This window comes from Ceratocystis lukuohia, assembly GCF_044167205.1.
Source record: "Ceratocystis lukuohia strain C4212 chromosome Unknown Supercontig4_pilon, whole genome shotgun sequence".
Lineage (NCBI taxonomy): Eukaryota > Fungi > Ascomycota > Sordariomycetes > Microascales > Ceratocystidaceae > Ceratocystis > Ceratocystis lukuohia.
Genome location: NW_027263523.1, coordinates 3,464,241 through 3,487,777, shown reverse-complemented (window position 1 = coordinate 3,487,777; position 23,537 = coordinate 3,464,241). Strand labels below are relative to the sequence as shown.

The window sequence follows — 23,537 nt, the reverse complement described above, 5'->3', positions numbered from 1 at the left end:
TCATTTGTTTATTCGCCAGGGAAAAGTTCATACCCTCTTGTCCCTTCCCCCTTCCCCCTCTTCCCCCTCCCATCTTCGGCTTCCCCTGCCCGACATAGCAATACAGCGTAGCGTACCCATCACAGCAGCGCAACACAATACAATACAATACAATACAAGGTGGGCGGGGCGGGTGTTTCTGCCCCCTGTCGGCTTTATTGTTTCACCATCTTGTGTGCCAGCTGGCCTGTTGCTTCTGACCCTAGCTGCAAAATATCCTTCGTTTCACGTTCTTGTCCATGACCACGCCGTATGCACGCCACCCAGCCAATATTTATTTTTTGATTTATTTTCTCTGGACTTTCTTCCTTGTTGTTTGGGCCTTGTTAAGTGCTGCCCTGGTATTTTATTAACGTGACCAAGGCCCTATCTTCTCTGCACACACCCCTTGTTCTCCTTTCCCCTCTCATGCTGCTTGCCCCCACTTTGCTCCTCCTTCAATTCTCCTACCTGTGCGCTCTTCTCTACCTGTCACTTGTTGTTCTTGCTTTCTTTTCTGGGAAGAACCAGAGAAACATACGAAGAAGCTTGAGCGTAAAGAACTTTCGTGGTCTGAAGTTTTAGGCAAGTCCCCCTCCCCCTCACCCTCCCCCCCCCAGAGATAACCGAGATAGACTCTCGGGGTGCTAATCTACCCGTAATCTCCTTGTCCGAACAAGGCCATGTCCATTAAATGCAGGCTATTATCGTCGTTCTTGTTAGGGTTAGTCCCCTGAGTAAACCCACGAGCTTGCCCATGTATTAAGAGTGATCCAATATAGAAGCTACCAAGAGCCAATGAGGGCACCGCCTCTTAGATTTGCCACAGGCCAATTCATGCAGCCAGCAGCCAGAGACAAGCCAAGCCAGGCTCATTGCATTATGCTTGGTTGCTGGCTCGCAGTACAGCCTACCACCATGTGTATGGACACATCTTTCTCTGAGGCCGGAAAATAAGAAAAGGCCGGCTCATCATGCCCTAACCAGTAACGCGTGTTCTTGCGTTTCTGTTTCTGTTTCTTGATTTACTGTCGTCCTTTTTTTTTTTTCTTTCTTTTTTTGGGCACCTGCGCCGCGGCCTAGTCAGGGCACACCACACCACACTCAGCCAATGTAATCTTTCAGTGCAAAAATCTCTCATGGCAAAGGCTTGGTAGTGGTGTCAAGCTCAGATGCTGATGCTACGTCTGGGCTTCTCCACCTTTATTTCCCTAGTATTAATACTTATCTGCACGTCAAACTGTGACTGGAAGTGTTTCGGTCATACATATAGGATAGGCAATAGAGTTTGGGAGTTCAGGAATAGACATTTGCGGTGTAGTGGCTTCTATGGCCCTTTCTGCCTAGACCGGAAGCGGGCTAGCATACATATGTTTCCTGCCTGCAACTGCAATTGTAATGCACGCGTCTTTGTGCGTAGCCGTAGCCGCAGCTGCAGCCGCATAAACAACCCATTGGCTTGAAAAGCTGTGAAACGTATCAGGCCCAGGGAACATGATATGATTCAAAGGCTGGCTGTTATGCGAGAGGCTTATTATTGGAGTTTTTTTTTTCCTTTTTCTTTGCTGATGGAGAAATAGAACAAGAAACAATCCTCCTCGCTTTGAAACACTGCATTTAATCTCCTGTGTAATTTCGGCTTGGGAGGAAGGGAAGGTGCCGTGAAGGGAGGCGGCGGAGGAAGGGAGGGGCTATGTGGCGCTGGCTCTAGGTGTATTGAGCTAGCTGCCTTGAGGCTCCGAGACGCCGACAAGTATTGCTTAGTAAGTGCCCTTTGAGGGCTGCCATTGTCTTGTTGGGGGGCGATGTGTTATCTCGCTTGTATAGCAAAAACATGTGTTTTGTTGTCCTACACCGTGGTGATAGCCGTTTCCTTGTCAGCTTGTGCTACGCACAACGTGCAAGTCTTGTTTCCGCGGGGCACGCCTCTGGCCAGTGCTTCTCCAGGCCTACTTGGGTGAGTGAGTGAGTGAGTGAGTGAGTGACTGTGTGTGTGTGTGTGTGTGTGTATGTGCCTGTGTACGTATTTGCTTACCTGGTGTGTAGCCCCCACCTCGTTGGCTCACTGCCGGCTGATTATTTACCTGGCAGTCAGCTTGGGGTTAACAAACAGGAATATTCCCATCACGGCTGCGCTGTCTTAGTTTCTTGTCCCTGATATCCATCTGCTGCCAGATCTCAACCAGTCTGCTAACTGCTATCGACAACGTAGCGTAAGCAATTTGATGAAAATGATATAGAGTTCCCGATTCAGCACCTACCGAATCTGTCATCTACTTTCCCTTGGCATATTTCAATGACGCCATCGGGAATTCTCCGCTTCAATCCATAGGGTTAGGGTATATTATTATTAAGTGGCAAAAAGAGAGGTAGCAGGTACAAACAGGTCCAGCCTTCTCCACTACGACGCCTTGTCCAATCTACATTCTACATCTACATGTTCCCATCCCATCACATCAACGAACTCCGCTTTGGCTGTGATCATCAGAATACCGCGATATATATACCTGCCGGCATATATTCTGTCGCTACACTTCCACTGCATAGTACATGGTAAGTTACATGTTTACGCGCGTGACTTGACATTACTCAAGTCCCTAAAAACGCACCAGGCCGTTCTCTGTTGCTTGACTTGCTGCCTACTGCCCTGCCCTGAGTTTTGGTTTGGTTGTTCCCTGCGCCTATTTTCAATTTCCCCGCTCCATCCGTCCGCGTCATGAAGTCAGAAGTATCGTGGGCGCAACGAAGGCCCGCACGCTACTTGTATTTGACGAGCATAGCAGGGAGAATAGCCAGTGTTCTTGAGAACAATGCGATGGGAAAGAAATACTAAATCCTTTTCCTGCCCTTTCGTTTCTCCATCGAGTATTTGATTCCCGAGAAAGACATAGCTCTGTTGCCCTACTGTTATGCTGTGCTGTGTTGTACTGTGGCTGTTGCTCGCGAGTTGTGAGTAAGTACTCTTGTACCAAAGTCACCAAGTCACCAAGTCACCAAGTCTCGAGTACATGGCCTCGAGGTACCTTCCACCTGCCCTTCTATCCCCTCTTCCTCCGTCACAATATCATGTCTTCTATTTATTGCTATTGTCCTGTTTTTCTTTCAATTTTTTCTTTCTTGCTTTGAAGCTGCGTCTCATATTAGGATGACACTCCCCCCTTCGGGGCTTTCTTTCTCATCGTTCTTCCTTTTTTTCTTCTCTCACTTCGACCACACGTCTCTTTCGCCTCAGCCCGTTACAAGGCGCCGCACTCAACTGTCAAGTGTCCTTACTGTACTGTGTCTGGAAGAAATCATGCAGTCAAGTCCATTATTCTCTGCTTCTCGCGCCATGCACTCTCGCTGTTCTGTTCCCCGCCTCCCTTCTGTTTTTTATCTCTCTCCCTTTGGCCTTTGCTCTCAAATGACGACATGCTAAAGGTAAGGAGGTCGATCTCCTGCCTGCCTGTGTGTGTCCCTAGGACCAGGGCAGGGCATTTACAGGTGACAGCTCGTCCCATCTTATCGCTTCTTCTAAGCTATAGAGCCTGCAGATGCATTAAGGCCTGGAATTCTTTTGTGGTACTGTTGGGATACAGAACATAGAAGCCTAAAGAACTCTCCAAATGGGCCGGCTATAGGGAATACCGCCCTGAATAGGCCACTAACCGCTTTGCAACATGCTACCCCATTCCTCAGAGAACATCTTCTCCAGCCTTGGAGATCCACGGCAAACGGAAAAGGCGGGGCGTTACTTCGTGTTTGCAGCAGCCAATAGAAACAGGCATAGGCTTTCTTTTTCGTCTCCAGCCTTTCGGTTCTTTCCTCTGTTTACTGCTGCAGCAAGAGCAAACGGGCCACTTCCCAAGCCACTCTCTTTTTCTAACTCTACAAGCCCCCCCCCCCCACCTGGTTTTTTTTTCCCCCATCCACACCTGATCTTCTTTTACTTCGATCCCGCCGCCACTTGCAGCAATCAGTCCAAATAAAGCACGGACAGAACAGACAAGACGGACAAACAAGTCTCGTGCAGTCACGCATGCTCCTCTTTTTTTTTTTTGCTGTTCAATCACTAGCCAAATCGAGAGTCATACTACAGACGCTCCGTTTGCTCAGCTCTTGCCCTTGTTTTGTTTTCGTTCCACACTTGGTTATTTCCCCCCCCCCCCCCCCCCCCCCCCTAGAGCCTGCCTTTTTGTGCCGCTTTTCTTTTGATTTCCATCCGCTCTCGTCTCTCACTTTCCTCACTTTTTATTTCCTTTCTGTGCGGCGGTAACTACTGGATAGCCTTCCTTGATCTGCCCCAAGAAAAAGCAACGCCAGCAAAAGCAGTAAAGTAGCAGCAACAAGAGCACAGACCACGTCCTTGGCTCCCCATTTCGTTCTTCTGTCTCGAAGTCCTCACTCACCCACTCACAGACCCAGCCAGACCAATAGAAACCTGCCCGGCCCAGCGAACAGTCCGACTTTGCTCAACTTACCCTGCCTGCCGTAGCTGTATAGAGCAACTGCACTGACAAACCGCAGCTCTGCGTTTGTTTCTTGCGCCATCTAACCTGCACCTTCCATTCCTCTCCAAGAGGACTTGCTATTTTTTTTTTTCTGTTTGGCCCTTTGGTGATTACACCTCTTTCCTTTTTCACCAAGCTGTCCGCCTTCGCCTCCCTCCTTAGTTTTTCTCCTCACATCCAACCCTTTTGGCCTTTTTGTCCTCTTTTCATATTTTCCCCCCTCCTCTTCTCTTCCTTATTTTATTTCAGAAACAGCAAAATTTTGCTATCGTGATCTAAAACCTCGCATATCAACTCTGGGAATGTCGGTTTCCCCCAACGATCAAGCCGTGAGTAATTTCTTTTCCCTTGATATTGTGTTTGAATGTTCTGCGGAAGCTGTCCCTAGGCTGCTTTTTATTTTTACTTCATTTTCCTCCCTCCATCGCTGCTGCTTGCGCTACCTGTAGCTCAAAATCTCTCAATTTGCTTTCGCCGAGCTCTTTTTTTTTTTTTTTTTCTTTTTTCTCCGTGCTCGGTTTTGTGCTGCCGTGATAGCTTAGACAAAGACCCGGCTTGTACCTCTGTCTGGATTCATACGCCGTTTCTCATTGCTATTTCGCTTCACCTATCTGGATCTTTGAGACGAAAGTGCTAGTTCTCTCCCACCAGCCTCGCCAAAGCAAGCACTGGCATTGCGCTATGATTATTATCGCGACGGCCGATTCCAACGACTTCACCATCTAGCGCAACTTGTAGCGCGACCTGGCCAACGCCTCTTTGTTTGTGTCTTGTCGCTGCTGCATTGCGCTACGTTGAATTATACTCTGCTGTATATCAAGAGACCCTGTAAATAGGTCCCCACGTTGGCGAATCTTTTGTTTTTGTTCATCGCTGCCACCCAACTTCTACTGTGACCGGCATCGCTACGATAATCCTATCGCAAGGAAATCAGCAAGTTGGTCGTCAAGATCCTGCCTAAGCCCTTTTACCGCCGGTCTTGATCTATTGACACGAACGGGATATTCTCCTCTTCATGGCTACGATATCCTCGCAACGTGCAAAAAAAAAACAACAATCCCCTCTTTTGTTCGGGGTCTTCCCTGTCGTCTCATCATTTATTTGCTCGTGATCAGCAAAAAGCCCACGACACCACGCCGAAAACAGAGCATCGTCCGCAACGCAAAGTTGATGCCGTACAAAAGAGCCGCAGCAGCAGCAGAAATTTCAGCACCATAGCTTCTCTTATTTCATTTATAGCTAACACCCAAATTTGCGTCTTGATAGATTATGCATCAATGGCAAGTCGGCATCGTGCCGGATTTGACCTTTTTCAATAATACAAATCCTCAAGATGGCATACAGTAAGTTGATTTCTTTCTTTTTCTAGCCATCTATTTTTCCTTTGAGCTCCATCAGAACAACACCACCTTTTGTTTTCTCTGCCAAAAACAAATCGACCAGGTCCCCGGCCGGCAGATCGTCACACACGAACCGAATCAGCGCTCCGATAAGCATCGAAAAAGGCATAAGAAAACACAATTTTTATATTCAGATGCCGGTCATATTCCCTTGCTGCTATTTTGCAGGGAAATGGCCTTTAATGTGCGCCTCCGTCATACTTGAACCCTCACGGACTCTGATGAAAAAAAAAATGGATTGGCATCACGGCGTACGTCGTGCTCTCTTGCAGCGTGTAGTGCCTTTTGCCAACGTGATATTTTTCTCGTGGCTTGTAGCTTGTGGACCATTCAACGTTACAATCCACAGACCACAAGCAGTGGTCCTTAGCCCGAACAAAAAAAGACCTGCCTACCAACCTCTTTCATTTCCTCCTTGCAGTGTGAGGACTATGGGCAGGCTTGCACGCTTGAATAGCAACACGAAGCATTTCACATTCTAGTAGCCCTATTAGCTCCTTGAAGACTGGACTCTTGATCACATTGCCCCTAAAAGAAGTTTGCCGGCGCTTGGATAGCAACATTTTGGGCTCCTTTCGACAGGATTTTCCGCGTTATGGCAGACCAGATGGAAGTCATGGGCTTTGTACAGCTTGAGTGCGTGCAGTCTAGGGCATCTCCTAGGCACGGCATAATGTCCTGGTTTAGCAGAAAGCACATTTGGCACAAAAGTCCATGGGCTAACCAACCAGCCCGTCTAATCATGTGTCACTACATGTCTTCTGCTCTTTTGCTCTGTTTGCGCCTTTTTTTTTTCCTGGCTTATGCCTGTGCTTTGCAGTTACAAGTGCAGCTGGCTGCATGTCTACTCTGTGCCTAATATCTGCCACCTAATGACTTGACTAGTCTTCTTCTGCTTCCTATCTTGTCTTGCTTTTGGCGATTCAGTCAATCTATGTCCCGCGCCTGCATACTCTACTTTTTCATCACTAAATTCGATAATACCCGTCACGACCTTCTTCCACCTAGCAAAACGCGCACATTATTGGCTCAAATTTCGACAAATCACATTCTACATCAAGCCTGAAAACCCCTGTTTCGTTGTACTAATATTCTTCTTTTATATAGGCGTTATAGTACGGCCCCGCATCAGTACCAAAACCCAGCCGACGTCAACCGTCGCAACGATCGCATGGAATACTCTTTTGCTCAGTCTGCCCAGCCTGGTTCTCACCCGCATCCTAACCAGCAGCCGATGGCCGTACCTCAACAGCCAAACCAGCCCCAAGCTCCAACTCAGCAGTCCACACAGCAGACGACGCCAGTTTCTGTTCCCGTGCCGGTACCAAGCTCTCAAGGATCGTCAGCTCACCAGACGCCGCAGCAACAATCCCAACAGCAGCCATCGCAACAGCAATCCCAAGCCCAGGCGCAACCTCAAGTGCAACCTCTGGTGACGACGCCTGGGTCGACGCGCAATCGCAAGCGTACTGCTCCTGGTGCTGTTCCGCAAACGCCAACAAGTGCCTCTTCAATCGTCGGCACCGCTGTGACTGTGTCGCCCATTACTGCTCCACTTTCTGCTACTGATCAGGTGGCACCACCTACTGTTCCAGGCACGGTCTCGGTTGGCACTGACGGTACTGATGCTGTCACGCCAGTTACGCCGGCCCCTCCGGCTAAGAAAAGCCGCACTAATACACCATGGACACCGGCAGAAGAGCAGCGCTTGAAACAAATGCGTGACGCAGGCAATAGTTGGGCGGAAATCGCCAAGGTAAGCTTAGGCCTATCACTATTTGTACCGGGTTGTCATCTAGCTAACACATTTCCTCATCTTACTAGACATTTCCTGCGCGCACTGAAGGTAGCGTCAAGAAACACTGGTACAAGGACATGCATTATGCTGAGTTTGCTGAAGACGAAAGCCAGGCGCTCTTGAACGCCATGAAGGAATATGAGAATAACCGATGGAAGTTTATTGGGCAAAAGGTTGGCAAGCCTGCCAAAGCTTGTGAACAATACGCCAAGGAACATTTCCCAGACCAGTTCCCGCCAAACAAGCAGCGTTAAATTGTAGAGGCTATTAAACCTCTTCCACATGCTTGCCTTGCTGCTTGGTCTCACTAGCAGTTGAGTCGTTCTTTTCTTTCGGGCTATGAATGTGAGGGCTTGTTCTTCCGGCCTGGGCGCTATTTGCCGGCGTCCTGTTCTCGCAGTGACATTGAAAACCTGCTTTTACCATGCTTCTTCGACGACTTTTTTTGGGCCTTCTTGGGTCTTATTCTTTTCCCTCCCCCTTCGCTTCTCGCTTCCTGTTTGCTTTTCTTTTCACCTTTATTTCTATTGATTCCCCGGCTCACATTTTTTTCTCATTGCAGATGGCTTCCTGCATGTTTTTGGTTTTCTATTTTTTTTCTTCTTGCTTGATGTCGATGGACAAGCTTTGGTTGTTAAACTGAAGAATCTATTTTCATATCCTGGGTGAAAGTCTTTTGATATCGAGTTATTCATAGAACTAGGCCTGGCTTGGACTGGACTGTTTTTTATTCTTAACGGCAGTCTCATCGGGCCTACTCTTTTGTCCGGTCCAGCTTGTCTTTCAAGCAATTGGAGTTTTCTGTCCTTCCTCCCTCTATCCCAATATCACCTATCATGTGATGTCCGGGCCTTTTTTTTTTTTTTTTTTCTTCCATCTTTCGCACACCTACGACCAACCGTATGATTCTCTCTCTTTTGCACCCTCGTACCGATATGCACTTCAAATTTTCGTCTCTCACACTTTTCGTCTTAATCCGGCTACGTTTCTTGCCTATTACCAGCGCTCCCGGTATAGAACAATCCGTACTGCCATAGGACTCATATTACCCCCTGTCTTTTCCTTCGTCTGACTTTTTATTTCATACGGGCTATAACTTCCTGGATTATGAGGCGTCAACCATCTCTATCCTGTCGCGTCATATATTGCGATTTATCCTACTGGAGACAAGCCCGTGGTGACCTTGAAATACAATAAACCCAGGCATCTCAACCGACTTGATTCTTCTTCTTTTCGTGGCCCTTAGCTCACGATCAAGACAGGTAATCAGCGCAAGACGCAGTTGTAGCCGTGTTGTTTGTCCTATTTGTTCTCGGTAGGCGGTGGAGATTTGCTTCTGTCACTTGTCTTGTTTTGCTCTTGATTGTTTTTTTTTTTTTTCTCTTTTCTGTTTTGCCTTGTGGTTCTCCATTTTAGCTGTGCTGTTGACATGCCGTGTGCTCGTGGCTATGATCTCATTTATTTATGTGCTGTGTTTCCTCTTTGTTTCGTTCATGTCTTGTTTCCTATTCCATATTTATGTTCAAGTTGTCCATGATACATATACGATGCGTAGCATGTAGTTGTAAACTACCCTAACTCTAGATGGAATAACCCTAAGTATGCTGCTGTAAATACGAAGGCCTCGCAGATAGCTACGGGCGGATCAAGAGACTAACAGATAATACGAGCAACATTAACAACAAAAAGGAAAAGAGCAATAGCTTATCGTTTACTGGGAAGCTACAATAGCGCAAAACAAAGCTTAGAGGAACGCGCTGAAGATACGAAGCCGCACGATAGAGTAACGAGGAGACAAATAAACAAAACGGGCGGGCCCTGCCTGAAGACATTGGTGGAGGAAAGGGAAGGAAGATGGGGCTAAGGTTATTAGCAGGGAGGAAGGGACTGTTTTGTGGTTATTTCCCCAAATACGCGACCGACCCTCCGTGGAATGAATGGGGGTGGTGAGGCGGGAGTAGCAAGAAAACACGCCAAGCGATGGAGAGCAGCGTAGCAACTGCAGCTTTGGATCAGTTGGCGAAGGCAAGACAGGACAGACAAGCTGGAGCACTTGCGACACGCTGAGGTACTGTGACTACGAATGTAACTTGCTTTGCTAAGAAAGAAGAGAAAAATAGATGAGTCTCACAGAGCCAAAGTAATTGCCGACCGCCGACCACCGACCACGAGAGCAACACAACAGACAGTCATTTTGTGTTTCCTTTTTGTTCTGTGCCACCAATCCCAGCAGGACTCCAGGAAAAGGAAATTGGCAGCTGCCAAACGTTGCTTCCGTGGCTGGTGGGATAATTTCGTTATTTTAATTTCTGGAGCAAAGTTGCAGTTGCCCGTTTTGATAAGCTTTTTGGCGTTTCCTTTTTAGCGCCAGGAAGATAAGGCGAGAGTCGAGAGGGTAATTTCCTTTTTGTGTCTGTTTCTGGCTGTATCTTGGCCAATGTAATTTTTCCGCTCTTTGGCTTACTCACTTACCTACGTGCCTTTCGTGGGTGCGGACGGCCTTAATTCCTAGTTTTTATTGTCTGTCTCGGTCTCGTCTTTCTCTTCTCTTGCTCCAGGTTCCTCTCATTTTTGCTAAGCTACATCGGAACTAGCCTAAGATGAAGTGGGGGCCTCCTGCTTTCCTCCCTTGCACGCCTGCACGCTCTTTCACTCTCGTGTTATTGGTCTTTGTTTGGTGGCGATGTAACTCGATGGGAATTGCATAGCGGGTTTCTACGGTGAAGCTAGCTGGCTCTCCCTTTTGCTCTGGGCCTAGGGAATGGAATGTAAAGGACTGGCGCGCCGTGCTGTGCTTGGCTGCAGCAACATAGCTTGGTGATATGATGGGGGCCAAGGTCGTATTGGCTGCTCGCCAAGCAATATGCTTAGGTTATTACTGTATCGATCTGTCTGCCTGTTCAAGGGCTCCTGATGCTGCTAAGGCGCGTACTGCTGGCAATAGGATAGACGGGGCTTTGTTAAGCTTGTTTGCAACTTCTCTTCTGTCCGTACAATAGTTAGCAATCGCAAGATAGAGCCACCTGCCAAAGGGAGCGAAAAAAGGGTTGTACATGGAGAGTCAGAGACAGTATGGAAAGATACATCCATGCTGTTTGATAGTGCAGGATAGCCGGCGCTGGCGCAGAGTTCCATCTTGTACACACATACCAATCTTAGAGGGTCCAAGACAAAGGCGGCAGGTATCTTTTTTGTTCTGGTAGGTGAGGAATTAGGCGACTGGGCGGGGACAAGGTACATGTGAGCAGCATTGCTTGATGTTGTCACAGATACATGCACTAGCTGGTGGGAGAGAAATGCAGGTACCAGTCTTTGTTTGCTCGTTGTTGTTCGTTTTCCCGGTACCATATTAAGCCCGTTTCCTCGTTCTTTGTTTTCAATTTTCTCTACTGCTCACCACTCTCGACTAGCAGATTTCCACCTTTCCCCTCCTTCTTTTCTTGCTTGTGTTCTGGCCTTTGGTGCCCGTTCTTCGTCAGGTTTCTCCTTCTCTTCCTATCCTGTCTTTGAGTGTTGAGGCCCCGATTGTGCGAGTGAATCTTCAAGGGACGGACACTGGCCCGCCACTTCCTCTATATTTCATCCCATCTAGTATTGAGTTATTGCTTTTCCTGACGCGCGGCGATATTTTGGTCCTGTCTCTGCTCTTTGCCCTTTCCACATCTTGTCAGTCTGAGGCCTTCGGAGGTCAATTGGTATTCAAACTTTGGGCTTGTGCTTTGTGCGGACGTCTCTGGTCTCCTGATCTTGGGTGAGACTCGCAATTTGGCTTGTCTTTTCTGCCTTTAGTATTTCGTTGGCTGGGAATTCGTATAAGAGCGCCCACCCAGCAACCAATCAGCCACATAGCTATCTCCATACACATTTGCAGCCCGCTAGAAAGGCGAGCACCACTGAAATGTATCGCTCAACTCTTCTTGGTGTAGCCGCTGCTCTGCTCTGGCAATCTTCGCCCGGCTCAGCTGCCGACCAGGCGGAGTGTAGCCTAGAAAACAAGTGTCCCGAGTCAGCACCTTGTTGCTCACGTAAGTATGCCATTGCACTTGTCCCATCCACCGTCTGCCTTTTTGCATGTCCACGCCATTGTGTGACATGTCGATACAGTCTCATGCATCCGCTCACCCATCGTGCATATCGCTTGGCACAAGCCCCTCCAAACTTAGTACTAACTCTTGTCTGCTCACTCAGAGTACGGCGCCTGTGGAACTGGTGCGTATTGCCTTGGTGGCTGCGATCCCCGGATGTCCTTCTCTCTTGATTCCTGCGTGCCAGGCCCCGTTTGTGAAAGCAAGACGTATAAGTGGGATGACCCCGACCGTGTTGTCAGCACCAGCAAATACCTCGGTGACCCCTCCAAGGCTGATTGGGTCTACCAGGGCAATCCCATGGAGCACAATGGCAATATCTTGCTGACCATGCCCAAAAACAGCGTGGGCACTGTCATGGCAACCTCCACATATATGTGGTATGGCAACGTCAAGGCCAAGTTCAAGACGTCCCGTGGAGCCGGTGTTGTAACGGCCTTCATTCTTATGAGCGACGTCAAAGATGAAATCGACTATGAGTTTATTGGCGTCGATCTGTCCACCGCACAGACCAACTACTACTTCCAGGGCATACCGGACTATAACAATGGTGGCAATATTAGCGACATCAGCAACACATTTGACGAGTTTCACGAGTATGAGATCCGCTGGACCCCCGACCAGATCGACTGGCTTGTTGACGGTCGCGTGGGCCGTAGCAAGAAGCGGGCTGATACGTGGAATGCCACTGCCCAACAGTGGGACTTTCCGCAGACGCCGGCCCGTGTGCAGCTATCGCTGTGGCCGGGCGGTCTGGCAACGAATGGCAAGGGCACTATAGACTGGGCGGGTGGTGAGATCGACTGGAATGGCGAGGACATCCAGAAGCACGGCTACTACTATGCCACCTTCTCGGAAGTAACAGTCGAGTGCTATGATGCTCCTACGGCACCTGGGACCAACAAGAAGACCAGCTACTACTACTCGGACATTAGCGCCACGAACAACACGGTTGTGGACTCTGACAAGAAAACAATCCTCTCCTCTTTCATCGCCACCGGTACCAACATGACGGCGGGCGCGAAGAAGGAATCCGACTCGGACGATGAAAGCAACGATAGCAATCAAGTTCCGGGAGGCAGCAACGTTCCAGTGACTGTGCCAGGCGAAGACTCGTCATCTTCTGACTCTGGTTCGTCGTCGTCGGGGTCATCTTCGGGCTCGTCGGGGTCATCGGGGTCATCGGGTGGTACGGGGTGTGGTAAGTCCGGCTTCTCTCAGGACTGTGACTCACCAAATGCCGCCACCATTTCCTCTTCCGCCACAACGAGTGCAGCTGCCGCGAGTTGTGTGGCTTTGCTGAGAGAAAGTTTGGGGCTGTGGATTCTTTGGGTTGGGGCGTTTTGTGCGGTGTGAGCTTATTTATGGTGGACACTTGAAGCTGCGTGTTGCACATGATGGGCAGCCAACAGGCCTTCAGTAGCCCGCCCGTCACTTCGTGCACGCCCTTTATTATATTCCGGGTGAAATTTTGGCTTCGATTATAAATGCCCTGTTGATATGTTGGGCTAATAGCTTGTCACATGTCACAGTAGCACATGTCGCCCAACAATCATAGCCACTGGAATAGGCATCAGCTTCCAATTTTATCCCATGATTTGGCTCCCGTTATTTGTATCCTGTTTATCGCCCCATCTCGGGTTGCTTTTACATTTTGCTGTTGCAGTTAGCTTATCCAGCTTCGTCCAATATTTAGGCCCTTGCCCCCTCGGCTCTAGCTTCCGACGAGGGACAGGGCAGGGCAGGGCAGGGCAATGAACCGTGCAACGTGATCCAGCTCAGCTTGACTGCTGAATTGCTCAGCCACTAGGACTGTAGGCACATGAGCCATAATATTTCTGACAAGTTTCGTATCGGTTTATATTATTTTATAATAGTGTATGAAAAAAGAGAGAAAAAAAGAAAAAAAAAATTGTATCCAAATAAACATCTTCTACGGCACTGCGTTGCCCAAGTTGGAAACAAACAATGACGCAGGTACGGTACACAACATACGTCCAAGCCCAGTAAACAAGTAACAGTAGAAACAAAAACAAGAAACATATCGAGTGAAACAGCAGAGCGAAAAAGGACACAAATCAAGCCAACGAAAAAAAAAAAACAAATGAAAAGGGATATCAAAGAGAACGTCAAAGATGAGAACTGGCATAAAATAACGAAAAATAAAAAATAAAGAGCCTCACCGTGCTTAGTATAGAACATCCTTCAGAGCAGACAGCAGCGACGGGCGTCGCTCTTTGCGATGATCGCGTCCATCGTGCTCAGGATGTCTTTGGGCTGACGAATAGTCACGGCTGTCTCTTTGGCGGCTTCTCTCTCCACGCTCCTTGCTACTACGCCTCGGCTCGCTGCTTATGCTGTCCCGACCCTCACGACGGGCAACAGAAGACCGGCGGGGTTCATCGTGCTGCGCTACCATGGTAGAGTTCCTCCGTGCTGAGGGTGGTGTGTTGGCGTCATTGTCTAAAGCTACTGCGTAGAACTCATTGCGCGGCTTGTTTGACCGTAGGTTGTCTTTGGGCTTGCCACTGCCATAATTGTAGCGTTCGCGGCTAGCATCAGACGAGGAGCCACGCTCAGAACCGGAACGACGCGACTGGCGACGGCGCTCACGCTCAGAGTTAGAGCTAGTGTGGGATCCGCAGTCGCTATTTTGAGTGGAGCTGTTTCTGCTGGCCCGAATAGCAGCCTCGAGATGAGGCACATGGGACTGTCTTGGCCAAGAAGACGGAACCTCGGAGGGGTTGCTATAAGAATCATAAACCACGTCATGGGGATTGGCATTCTTGAGAATGCTCTTGGGGCGTGTGGGCGATCGTGAAGTAGAGCCATTTTTCAGCGTAAGCGTCATGTTAGGGCCTGTGATGCCTGCGCTTGAGATGGGAGGAGACACGATAGTAGGTTTGGGGCGGGAGATCGAATCGCGTGATCGAGGACCAGGCATCACCAGAGACATGGAAGAAGTGCGGTTGCGGGATTGCTTAGAAGAGATTGGACGAGGTTGGCTACGTTTGTCATGGTAGCTAGTATCTCGATCTCCATATGACTTGCTATCATGTTCCTTGCGTCGGGGGTGAATTTCTTCAGCGTAAGCGTAGTCACGCTTGTGCTGATGTTCACCATGATATCCTCTCTGCTCACTTCTGGCATTTTCTTTACTCGAGCGGCCTTTTTCGTTCCGGATGACTGCTTTGTGGGATGGAATAGCGTAGAGCATGCGACTTTGACGGATTTCATTGCTCAAATCAGAGAGACGCTGCAGTTCCTCATCGCCAATAAAACCGAGTATAGCTATAAAACTGGGAAATGCCTCGAAATGTTTCTTGGATCGACGGAAGGCCTCCGCAGTAAACTTTTCTCTACTGACCTTTGTCCATAGGGCAGCAGGTGCAATAGGACTTCCGAACTGATCAGGACCAACAGGGACAGTACTAGATCTGCCCGAGTGAGAGGCACGGCGATCCTGAAGAGATAATGAAGCGATGGATTTAGAAATGGAGCTAGGAGTTGAGCGAGATGCCAGGCGTGTTAAATCCTCGGTAGTGATGTACTCAACATCTGCAGTAGTGATGCTGCGACGAGAATCGCGCATAGGCAAAGCACGAGTATGGCTTTTCATTGTTGTTATCGTCGACAAGGGCTGAGAGACAAGGGAAGAGCTCACGGTAGTGGGGCTGCTAGAAAGGGGGACGTCTTCTAAAAACAGATAGGATTCCTCTGTGTATAGGGATGGGGAAGAGTAGGAAATGGAAGCTCGTCGTGTCTTAGTGGTGGATGGTAAAGGGCTAGATGGGGGTGTATAAGTTGAAAGACCAATGTTGGGTGAAGAAGTGATGGTAGAGTGAGGGTCAAAACTCCTTTGGACTGATTGAAAGAAAGAGCGGAGGGAGACCTGTATTTATATAGAAAGGTTAGAAGGTACGAGCTGAAAGTACAGTACGGATTATAAAGATGTAAAAGTGTAGTAGAATAAGAGTCACTATAGGGGCAAATAGAGCCCTTAGTGTCCAAGCTTAGAAGGGAGTGTAGTGTAGTAGACTCGTCCAAGCCTCCTCCAAAAAAACAAGGCGACAAAAAGATGGCACAAGACTGCTTCTGGCAAACACAATTAACTAACAGGGATTTAATGAAAAGCAACCGGTGAAGTGGGGGGGGGGGGGGGGGGGAAGTGACATCACGTAATAGTACTATACTGGTAGTCTAAAATTAAAAATGGATTGCTGGGAAGGCAAATGATATGAAGAAGGAAGGAAAATGAGAAAGCAAGAAAAAAAAAGAAAGCGAGAAAGCAAGGCTTACCGAGTTTTTATCAACGACTTGCGATGGAAGACCATCCTTGAATAACTGGACACGAATTTTCGACCAGAGATCATCGCCAACGCTTTCCAGGCTAGAGTCTCCTCGCTCCAAAAACTTGAGAGCAATGCGGCCAATATGACGCCGGACTTCACTGAGAGCAGTCTCATCTTGTTCGTTTTGAGCGTGCTGAACATCTTGAGCCGGGTTGTCTTTCTGTGGTAACTCATCGGTGGCACGTATAGGTGCGGTAATCAACCTCTTGGCGGCACGACGGTCCTGGACATCGTCGAGAATATTGTGGAGAATAGTCTCGTACTTTTCAATCTGCGAGACGTAGTCTGAGATGCTTTCCTCTAAGCCAAGTCTAGCATCCCAGGAGGTGTTGAGCTTTTCAAAATTATTGTTCAAGTAGCCGAGAGCAATAGTGCACGCCCGTAAAATCCCATCTAGTTGGATTGCCGTGTCAGTAGAATACACAGGGCTGTGCTCGTCGACTGCTTCAGTACGAAGACTAGCCAGCACAGTGTGCAAACCAGTGATAATTCGGGAGAAGGACGATAGATATGTAGGAGGCGTTGACGAGGAAGTGGCAGAAGATAGCGCCTGAACTCTATGAAAAAGAGCCAAAGCTAGCACGTCACTGTTGTCTAGAGCGGCAATCATACGCGTAGTCGACATGGGAATATCCATCGCAAGGGCCATTTTGGTGGCATGCAGTACAGGACCTGTCAAAATAAAGAAAGGAGGGAGGGCCTGAGAGTCACCGGGACTGTGATACTATGCTACAAGGGAGCCAGCAGACAAGGGATGATGCATGCAGAGCCGTAGAGTAACAGCACAAGTCGCGGCGGTGACGTGAGGGGGAAGATAGCGGAGGAAATGCGGGTGACAAAGGAGATAAATCAGTCGAGTGATCAGCAGAGAGTAGATGAGAGGAGTAAAAAGAATAATATCCTGTTATGTCTTGCAAAATGGTGAAGAAAGAAAAGAAGCAAGGGCAAAAAGCCTAGCTCAAGAATTTCAAGGACTCACTAGGTGCCCTATAAGTACATGTGGGACAAGTCAGACAGGTTGGGTTATTTCCTTGCATGTGAAAGGACACACAATCCGAAGTTAGTATCTCTACTTATCACTGCAGGAAAAATGAAAATAAAAAAGGCTGAAAAAAAAAATTAAAAAAAGGGCTGAAGAGACAGGGAATGCATTTGAAGAAAAGACTTATCAATGTGACATAAGAAGCATTGCATTGTTGCAGGCTCTGCTCTAAACTCGGAGACGAAAACTAAATGAAAGTGGCAATAAATGCATGGTATAATAAAGCAAAGAACCCCACATTAGCCAAGGCAATTTGTTTATGGAAACACGATGATGCTTGGGCATAAAACTAGCGGGCGGCCATGAGCCGGAATGTTTCAGTGAAAGCATTTATGAAGAGGGAGAAAACAAGAACAGAACCGCAAATTTTGTGGGAAGCATGATGATTGGGAAAAAGAGGATGTGTGCTAATTAGGGCCTAGGGCTTGGATGGAGAAGGAAAGGGCAGAGCAAGAAGGCAAGAGCAGAGCAAGAAGGCAAGAGCAGAGCAAGAGGGCAAGACCGTAGCAAGGAGGCAAGACCGTAGCAAGAAGGCAAGACCGTAGCAAGAAGGCAAGACCGTAGCAAGAAGGCAAGACCGTAGCAAGAAGGCAAGACCGTAGCAAGAAGGCAAGACCGTAGCAAGAAGGCAAGGCCAATAGATGGACAAGTTGGCGAATGGGCAGGAACACAGGCAGGATGGGGTGAAATAATACAACACGGCGAAAGAAGAAAATGGAAAGAGCGCCATATCTGCCAAGTAAAGATCAACGGTAATCCAGCTATTGTACACCTCAAGTTTCTCCTTGCCCCAAAAGGGAAAAAGACTATATACTGTCGAGAACCTCTCTCAGCCAGGAAGGCATTTGCATCATATTAGTCTGAGTCTACCCTATCCGGCTTGTCTCAATTTTTAGTTTTGTGGTCGCAAACAAGCTGAAGGCAAGGAAGGACGAGTACAGGTCCAAACAGACCCCAGCAAAGCCCCCCTCTCCCTCCCCCCCCTCCTCCCAACGTCGATTCCCAGACAGTTGCCGCTGCTGTCATCTCTTACACAACGTCATCTTAAGTTTGTAGTCAGGTTGCGACGGGCGCAAGCAAAGAGCAACGGCAAAACAAGAAGCAAGCTATGCTGGGAAAAGAAAGGAATAGGGCACAGGGAAGGAACAGCCGCGCAGGAAGGGAGGAAGGAAGGATCGGAAGTAAGGGTAAACAGGGAAAGAAGGGCAAGAAAGGAAACAACAGCTTCTTTCCTTTCTTGATTGGGCCTGAGGAAAATGACGACTTCCAAAATGAAACGACTGCAGCAAGGTTCAAAAAAAAAAAAAAAAAAGAGAAACTACCCTCAACAGTTGTCTATTCATTGTGGCCACGTTCGCCTTTGCCATCTCGCCAGCATGTACATCCGTATCTACGCATGCAAGTAAGCATATGCACATTCACACACATACCGCACCTACATATATAGTGGCATCTTATCACATGTCGATAAAGCACGCGTTGCCACTTAGCATGCTCTAAGGTAGCCAAGGCCTGCTCGTCTCCGAAATCAAGAGATGACAAGCATCCAAAACGAATGACAACAGCAAATGTGCGGCCCAGACCACATCCAGTCCAGCCTGGGTTACGGATAAACCAGCTTACCTACATGCATGCCACCGCACCTTACATCTTCTTCAAAGCAGGCCTCGACCACTCGCCATGCTGTCCCAGCCTCCCACTCACACAGGAGAGCCGTGAAACATCTGTCACCGCAAGTTGTTTTGTCGTCGTATTGTCGTTACGCTTCTCAGCACCGATCCCCAGCAGACCACTTCGGATCTCCATTCCCACACATGCCAGGTGTGGGCGGTTTGAGCTAGAGAAACAGGCGACCCCGTGCCCTGTTGATAGCACGATAAGCTATGAGTTTAAATTTTAGCCCAATCCCGACGCTCTACACCGACTTGCACTGTGTGACATAGGGCTGGACATGAAAGGAGGAGCCAATAAACAAAACGACGCATCTTGTTTTGAGAACCTCCATTGGGCTTCCATAGCCCTGGCGGCTGCTTTCCTCCTCACGTTATGCGCTGCCTTCTGGCCGGTGTTTTATGATAGTTTCGGCCGAGCACGCTTTCCCTGGACAGCTGCTATCTTGGTTCATCATGTGCCTTTCACAGTGCAGTGCCCGACGGCAGTTGGCTTTTTTGCACCAAGAGACCAGGGAGCATGGAGTCTTTTAAAAGCGAGATTCTGATTTGGCCGGTGATGTCATACAGGCACGTCACAGCCCATATCCAGGGAGACTGCTTCCTACGACGAAGTGCCGAGATAGCATGTAATGTGGCTCTATAAGCGATAAATCCAGGATCTGGGCCTCACTGGGCTACTTCTATTCCTCCTATTTTCTCTTATTAATCTACCTGTTCCTCCTATCTCCCGCCCCTTTTCTATTTTGCATTGCACGTACGTAAGTACACAGGTGTATCAAGCCCAGGCCCCATTATTAAGCTACAAATTCCCAGGCTTTGATAAGACAAGAAAACGAATAAAATAGCAGATGTATAGCACAAGGGCCCTTAATCCTAGCTAGCAAGGGCAGGGAGACAGTCCAGAAACTAAAGATTCAAAGGCGTTTAGACAGGTGCCAAATGGCCTATCCTTGTCAATCCTGGCAGCCCTGAGCCCCTAGCCATGTTGTCGTCATAGCAGGCTCATACTATGACACGATTAGCCCCTCAGCTGGTGGCGGGCTCCCCTTTTGCTTTCGAAAAGAAAAAAAGACAGAGGAAGCGGACAGGAGCGCAGGTGCAGATAAACAAAGCGCTTTTATTTAGAGCCGCGGCTGCCCTCACTAGATCCGATGCAAGCCATCTAGGTGTAGTACAGAACATAGGGCTAGTTGCTAAACCCAGCTTTAGGGGTTGTGATACTTCGATCGCACTACGTTTAACGTCCTTAGTATGGTGCTTTTATGTGGCTGCTAGAAAAAACGAACAAACGGAGAATAGAAAAAACCAAATAGTGCAGATACTAGATACATACAGTTCCAGCAGCTAGAGTTATGCCCCAAACCCAAAACGCCAATCACAAGCACACAAACCCAAATAGTCCTCGGCTAATCATTTCAGAACAGGAGCTTCTCCAGAGAGTAAGTTCTCGTGCCTTTACTAAGTAGATGCTCTAGCTCGCGGTGAGTTCTCTGCATGATTTCACCGCCCTTACCGACCTTCCAGCCAGGCTCGATGTCAGCCCAGCTACTGCCCAGGGGTAACATTGCCGCCTCGCCTGCAGCACCACTGCCCACTTCGACTACTGAAGATGCCTTGCGTAAGCCGCCACGTTCCACAGCCCGCTTTTCCTCTATTTGAGCGGCACGGGCAATGCCTCGAGCATGGCGGACAGCACCACCAACCAAACCCTCGAGAACAACACACTCCTCCAGGCCCTGCAGGGCAGCAGAGACCTCGAGCTTCAGGGCAGACAGGAAGTCGCCAAGTTCTAGGGTTTGATTGGGCGACGGCGATGGGGCAGCCGCAGAAAGGCTATCATGAACCATCCAGCCAAGCATGCCGACGGCATCGATGCAGCGGGAAAGAAGGTCAGCAATGAGCGTGATGCTACCATCAGGCGCAGCATTGGCATCAATATCAGCGTCGGGGTCGGCATCAACTCCGCCCGCTTCTTGGTCGTTGTCAGACACACACATGGTGTCACCCTGACCTTGATAACGTGTGGTCCAGGCGCCACGTACCAGCTCGCCACGCAATACGTAGATTAGTGAAAGCACCTCATGTGGCTGAAGTGTGGCACGCAGAGCAGTGACAGTGGCAGGGGCCGACTGGGCAGCCAGCTTGGCAAAAGCCACAGTCAGGGCACGCGCACGTATCGAGGTCTCGTCGCTGAGGTAGTACTCAGTGGTCTGCAGCTCGCGTTCCAGCTGGTCTAGCTCCATGGAAATATCGATGTTAGTATTAGGAGATCTAGAATGGGCCGCGGTGGCCTTGGTGGCTGGCGCAGTAGCCTCGGAAGAAGATGAGTTAGCTTCAAGGGATTTAGTGCTGTTGGGTTCCTCGGGTACAAAGCCCAGACTACGCAGAATCACTAGGATGGCAGTAAGCAGCTCGACAGCTGCCAGCTTGTTAGATACGAGATAGCTATGCAGCAGGTCCATAGTAGGGTCTAGCTCGACCAGGCGGAGTACAGAGCCACGGGCCAGGTGAGCATCCGGCACATCAACGTTCTCCAGACTCTCACGGAAGGCAGCACGCAAGTTGCGCAAGGTAAAGTGGCCGGCCATGGTCAGGTACATGATGAGGTTGCTAGTAGGCAGAGCAACACGCAATTCCGGGAGACGCTCTTCCTCACCGTTTGCTGCGTTCTCGACTGAAGGCTCATCCAGAGCAAAGGCGCGACTCAGGGCATAGAGTACCCAACGGCGATCTACCAAAGGATAGGTCTCCTTCTCCTTACACTCTAGGTCCCAACTGCCATCAGCACCAACGGTGAGGCCAAAGCAAGGAGCAAGAAGACGATCAAAGGCCGCGAGATCGCCGCTAGCAAGTGCCTTGTCGGCGGAATCCATGGCTCCGCGCATTTCGGCCATGTACTCGGCAGTCATAGTGCCGGGAAGAGGAGCAGTAAAAATATCAGCCGTCTCCTCCCCAGTGCGTGCGCGTTTTTTCAACGGGTCACGGGGCCCTCCGCGGCCAATACTGTCAATGAGAAGACCCTCAGCCTGGCGCTTCTTGGCACCAAAACGCGGCTGCTCAACGGGTAAGGCAACTAGAAGGCTGCCCACTAGGCCGACAACAAGATCCAGCTTTTTGAAGTTGGCGAGCATGTCGAAGCGCTGGATTTCGCCCTTTAGCGGCTTCTTCAACGTGGTCATATCAAGAGACATAAGCGCCTGGACAGAGCCAAAGCTAGGATTGCACACGGCAACGTCGGTAGCCGATGCTGCGATGATTGAGTGGTTGGTCAGACGCAAGATGCTAGTAGCCGCCTCACGGTACATGGCGGCAGCTATCTGGGGGAGGGCGCGCGAGACGTCGTAGACGTAGATGTAGACACCACTAAGCATAGTGAGGCTCCCCGAAGGGACGTGCAGGCGGAATTGGCGATCGGCTGATGCTGGCAGCTTCTCGGGATCTGGAAGACTAGCCATGTGCAGACGTACCAGCGCTGGGACGGTGGCATCAGCATCTGTGGCAGTAGGGTTCACAGCAAGGGCACATAGCAGGCGCTCTGAAGCATCGCCACGAGTAACACACGCGACAAAGATGACAACGTCAGCACGAGCCTTCTGGTCCTTGGTCACAGTCCGCGAAAAGGCAGACGACACTATGTCAGAGCTGCCCTCAAAAAGGCCGTCAATCACATCGCCAGCAGGCACTACTGCGGCATGTTCAATGCTGAGTGCGGAGAACTTTGTCACCTCGTCCTGCGACAAGCTGTTTCCTGACTGCTGCCATCTGAGGGTCAGGTCTTCGGGGCTGAAGCACAATATATGGCCGTTTTTGCACACGGCCACTAGATTTCCGTCAAAGCGGCTGTTGGGGACAGAAGCAAGCACGGTTGAGGTCTCCAGAAGAATGATAGGCGAGGCCGAAGGCACTGTTACAAACAGCGACTCGGATGTGGCCTTGCCATTGGCATCGACCGAGTCCTTGAAGACGGTGATCCGTTGTTTAGGCTTTCCCTTGGCACTAGTGGAAGCACGAGTAGCAGCGTAAGTATAGCGAACAGTTCCGTGAGGCTTAGCCAGGCGCATCCGCAGGGAAATGGGGGCACAGGAGAAGCTCTGCTCCGGCGAAATCGGGTGGGAAGTAATGAGACTAGAGCTGGCAATCTGGGGGGAAGGAGGGAGGAGGTTAGCAGAGTAGTAGAGAGGCGAGGGACGGGGAACAAAGGGGACAGAAGGCAACGAAAAAGGCGCAAGACGCAAAGAAGAGCCACTGAAAGCATCTGCAGTGTCTCTAGGTGGTAGAAAGTATTTAGGGAACGCTACTTACATCGTATAAATTGACACTCTCGCCGTCAATGGCCGCAATCAACTCGGTGCGCTTTTTACGTGGTTGGTCGAGCTGGTGACCGAAAACCTCGCCGACAAAGAACTTGCCAGTCTCTGGGTTAAAAGGCCGCGGCAGCGAAGCCAGCACATACGGCTTTCGTATCCGGTAGTTAGTGGACATTATGAGAAGCAAGACGAGGACAATCAAGAGGAAAGAGGCGATGCGGCGATAGAAGAGCGGGAGGACGATGGTTGTGAGACCGGGCGGAGGTAACTCGGCGTCGAAAGTATAATTGGGCGATGGGAAACAAACTTAAGAGCAGCAGCACAATAAAGAACGCTCGCGGCAAGCAAAAATCACAACAGATTCAATGCAAC

At 49.4% G+C, this 23,537-nt stretch overlaps 4 protein-coding genes across 4 annotated transcripts; 2 read left to right on the top strand and 2 right to left on the bottom strand.

The window, feature by feature from the left end:
• Positions 1 to 6,524: 6,524 nt before the first annotated feature.
• On the top strand, positions 6,525 to 7,960 carry HOO65_040801 (Myb-like DNA-binding domain protein; the record flags this gene model as incomplete). Its single annotated transcript, XM_071002815.1, has 3 exons — positions 6,525 to 6,544; positions 7,025 to 7,664; positions 7,733 to 7,960. 3 exons carry the CDS (start codon positions 6,525 to 6,527, stop codon positions 7,958 to 7,960), a joined length of 888 nt encoding a protein of 295 aa, XP_070859644.1.
• A 3,644-nt stretch (positions 7,961 to 11,604) lies between these two features.
• HOO65_040800 (putative glycosidase crf2) lies at positions 11,605 to 13,147 on the top strand (the record flags this gene model as incomplete). Its single annotated transcript, XM_071002788.1, has 2 exons — positions 11,605 to 11,731; positions 11,895 to 13,147. The coding sequence occupies 2 exons, from the start codon at positions 11,605 to 11,607 to the stop codon at positions 13,145 to 13,147; spliced, it is 1,380 nt and encodes a 459-aa protein (XP_070859643.1).
• An 832-nt stretch (positions 13,148 to 13,979) lies between these two features.
• Positions 13,980 to 16,792, bottom strand: HOO65_040799 (Nipped-B-like protein B; the record flags this gene model as incomplete). The annotated part of the gene is made up of 2 exons (XM_071002578.1): positions 13,980 to 15,683; positions 16,091 to 16,792. 2 exons carry the CDS (start codon positions 16,790 to 16,792, stop codon positions 13,980 to 13,982), a joined length of 2,406 nt encoding a protein of 801 aa, XP_070859642.1.
• A 3,481-nt stretch (positions 16,793 to 20,273) lies between these two features.
• On the bottom strand, positions 20,274 to 23,340 carry HOO65_040798 (uncharacterized protein; the record flags this gene model as incomplete). Its single annotated transcript, XM_071002555.1, has 2 exons — positions 20,274 to 23,113; positions 23,157 to 23,340. 2 exons carry the CDS (start codon positions 23,338 to 23,340, stop codon positions 20,274 to 20,276), a joined length of 3,024 nt encoding a protein of 1,007 aa, XP_070859641.1.
• Positions 23,341 to 23,537: the final 197 nt, after the last annotated feature.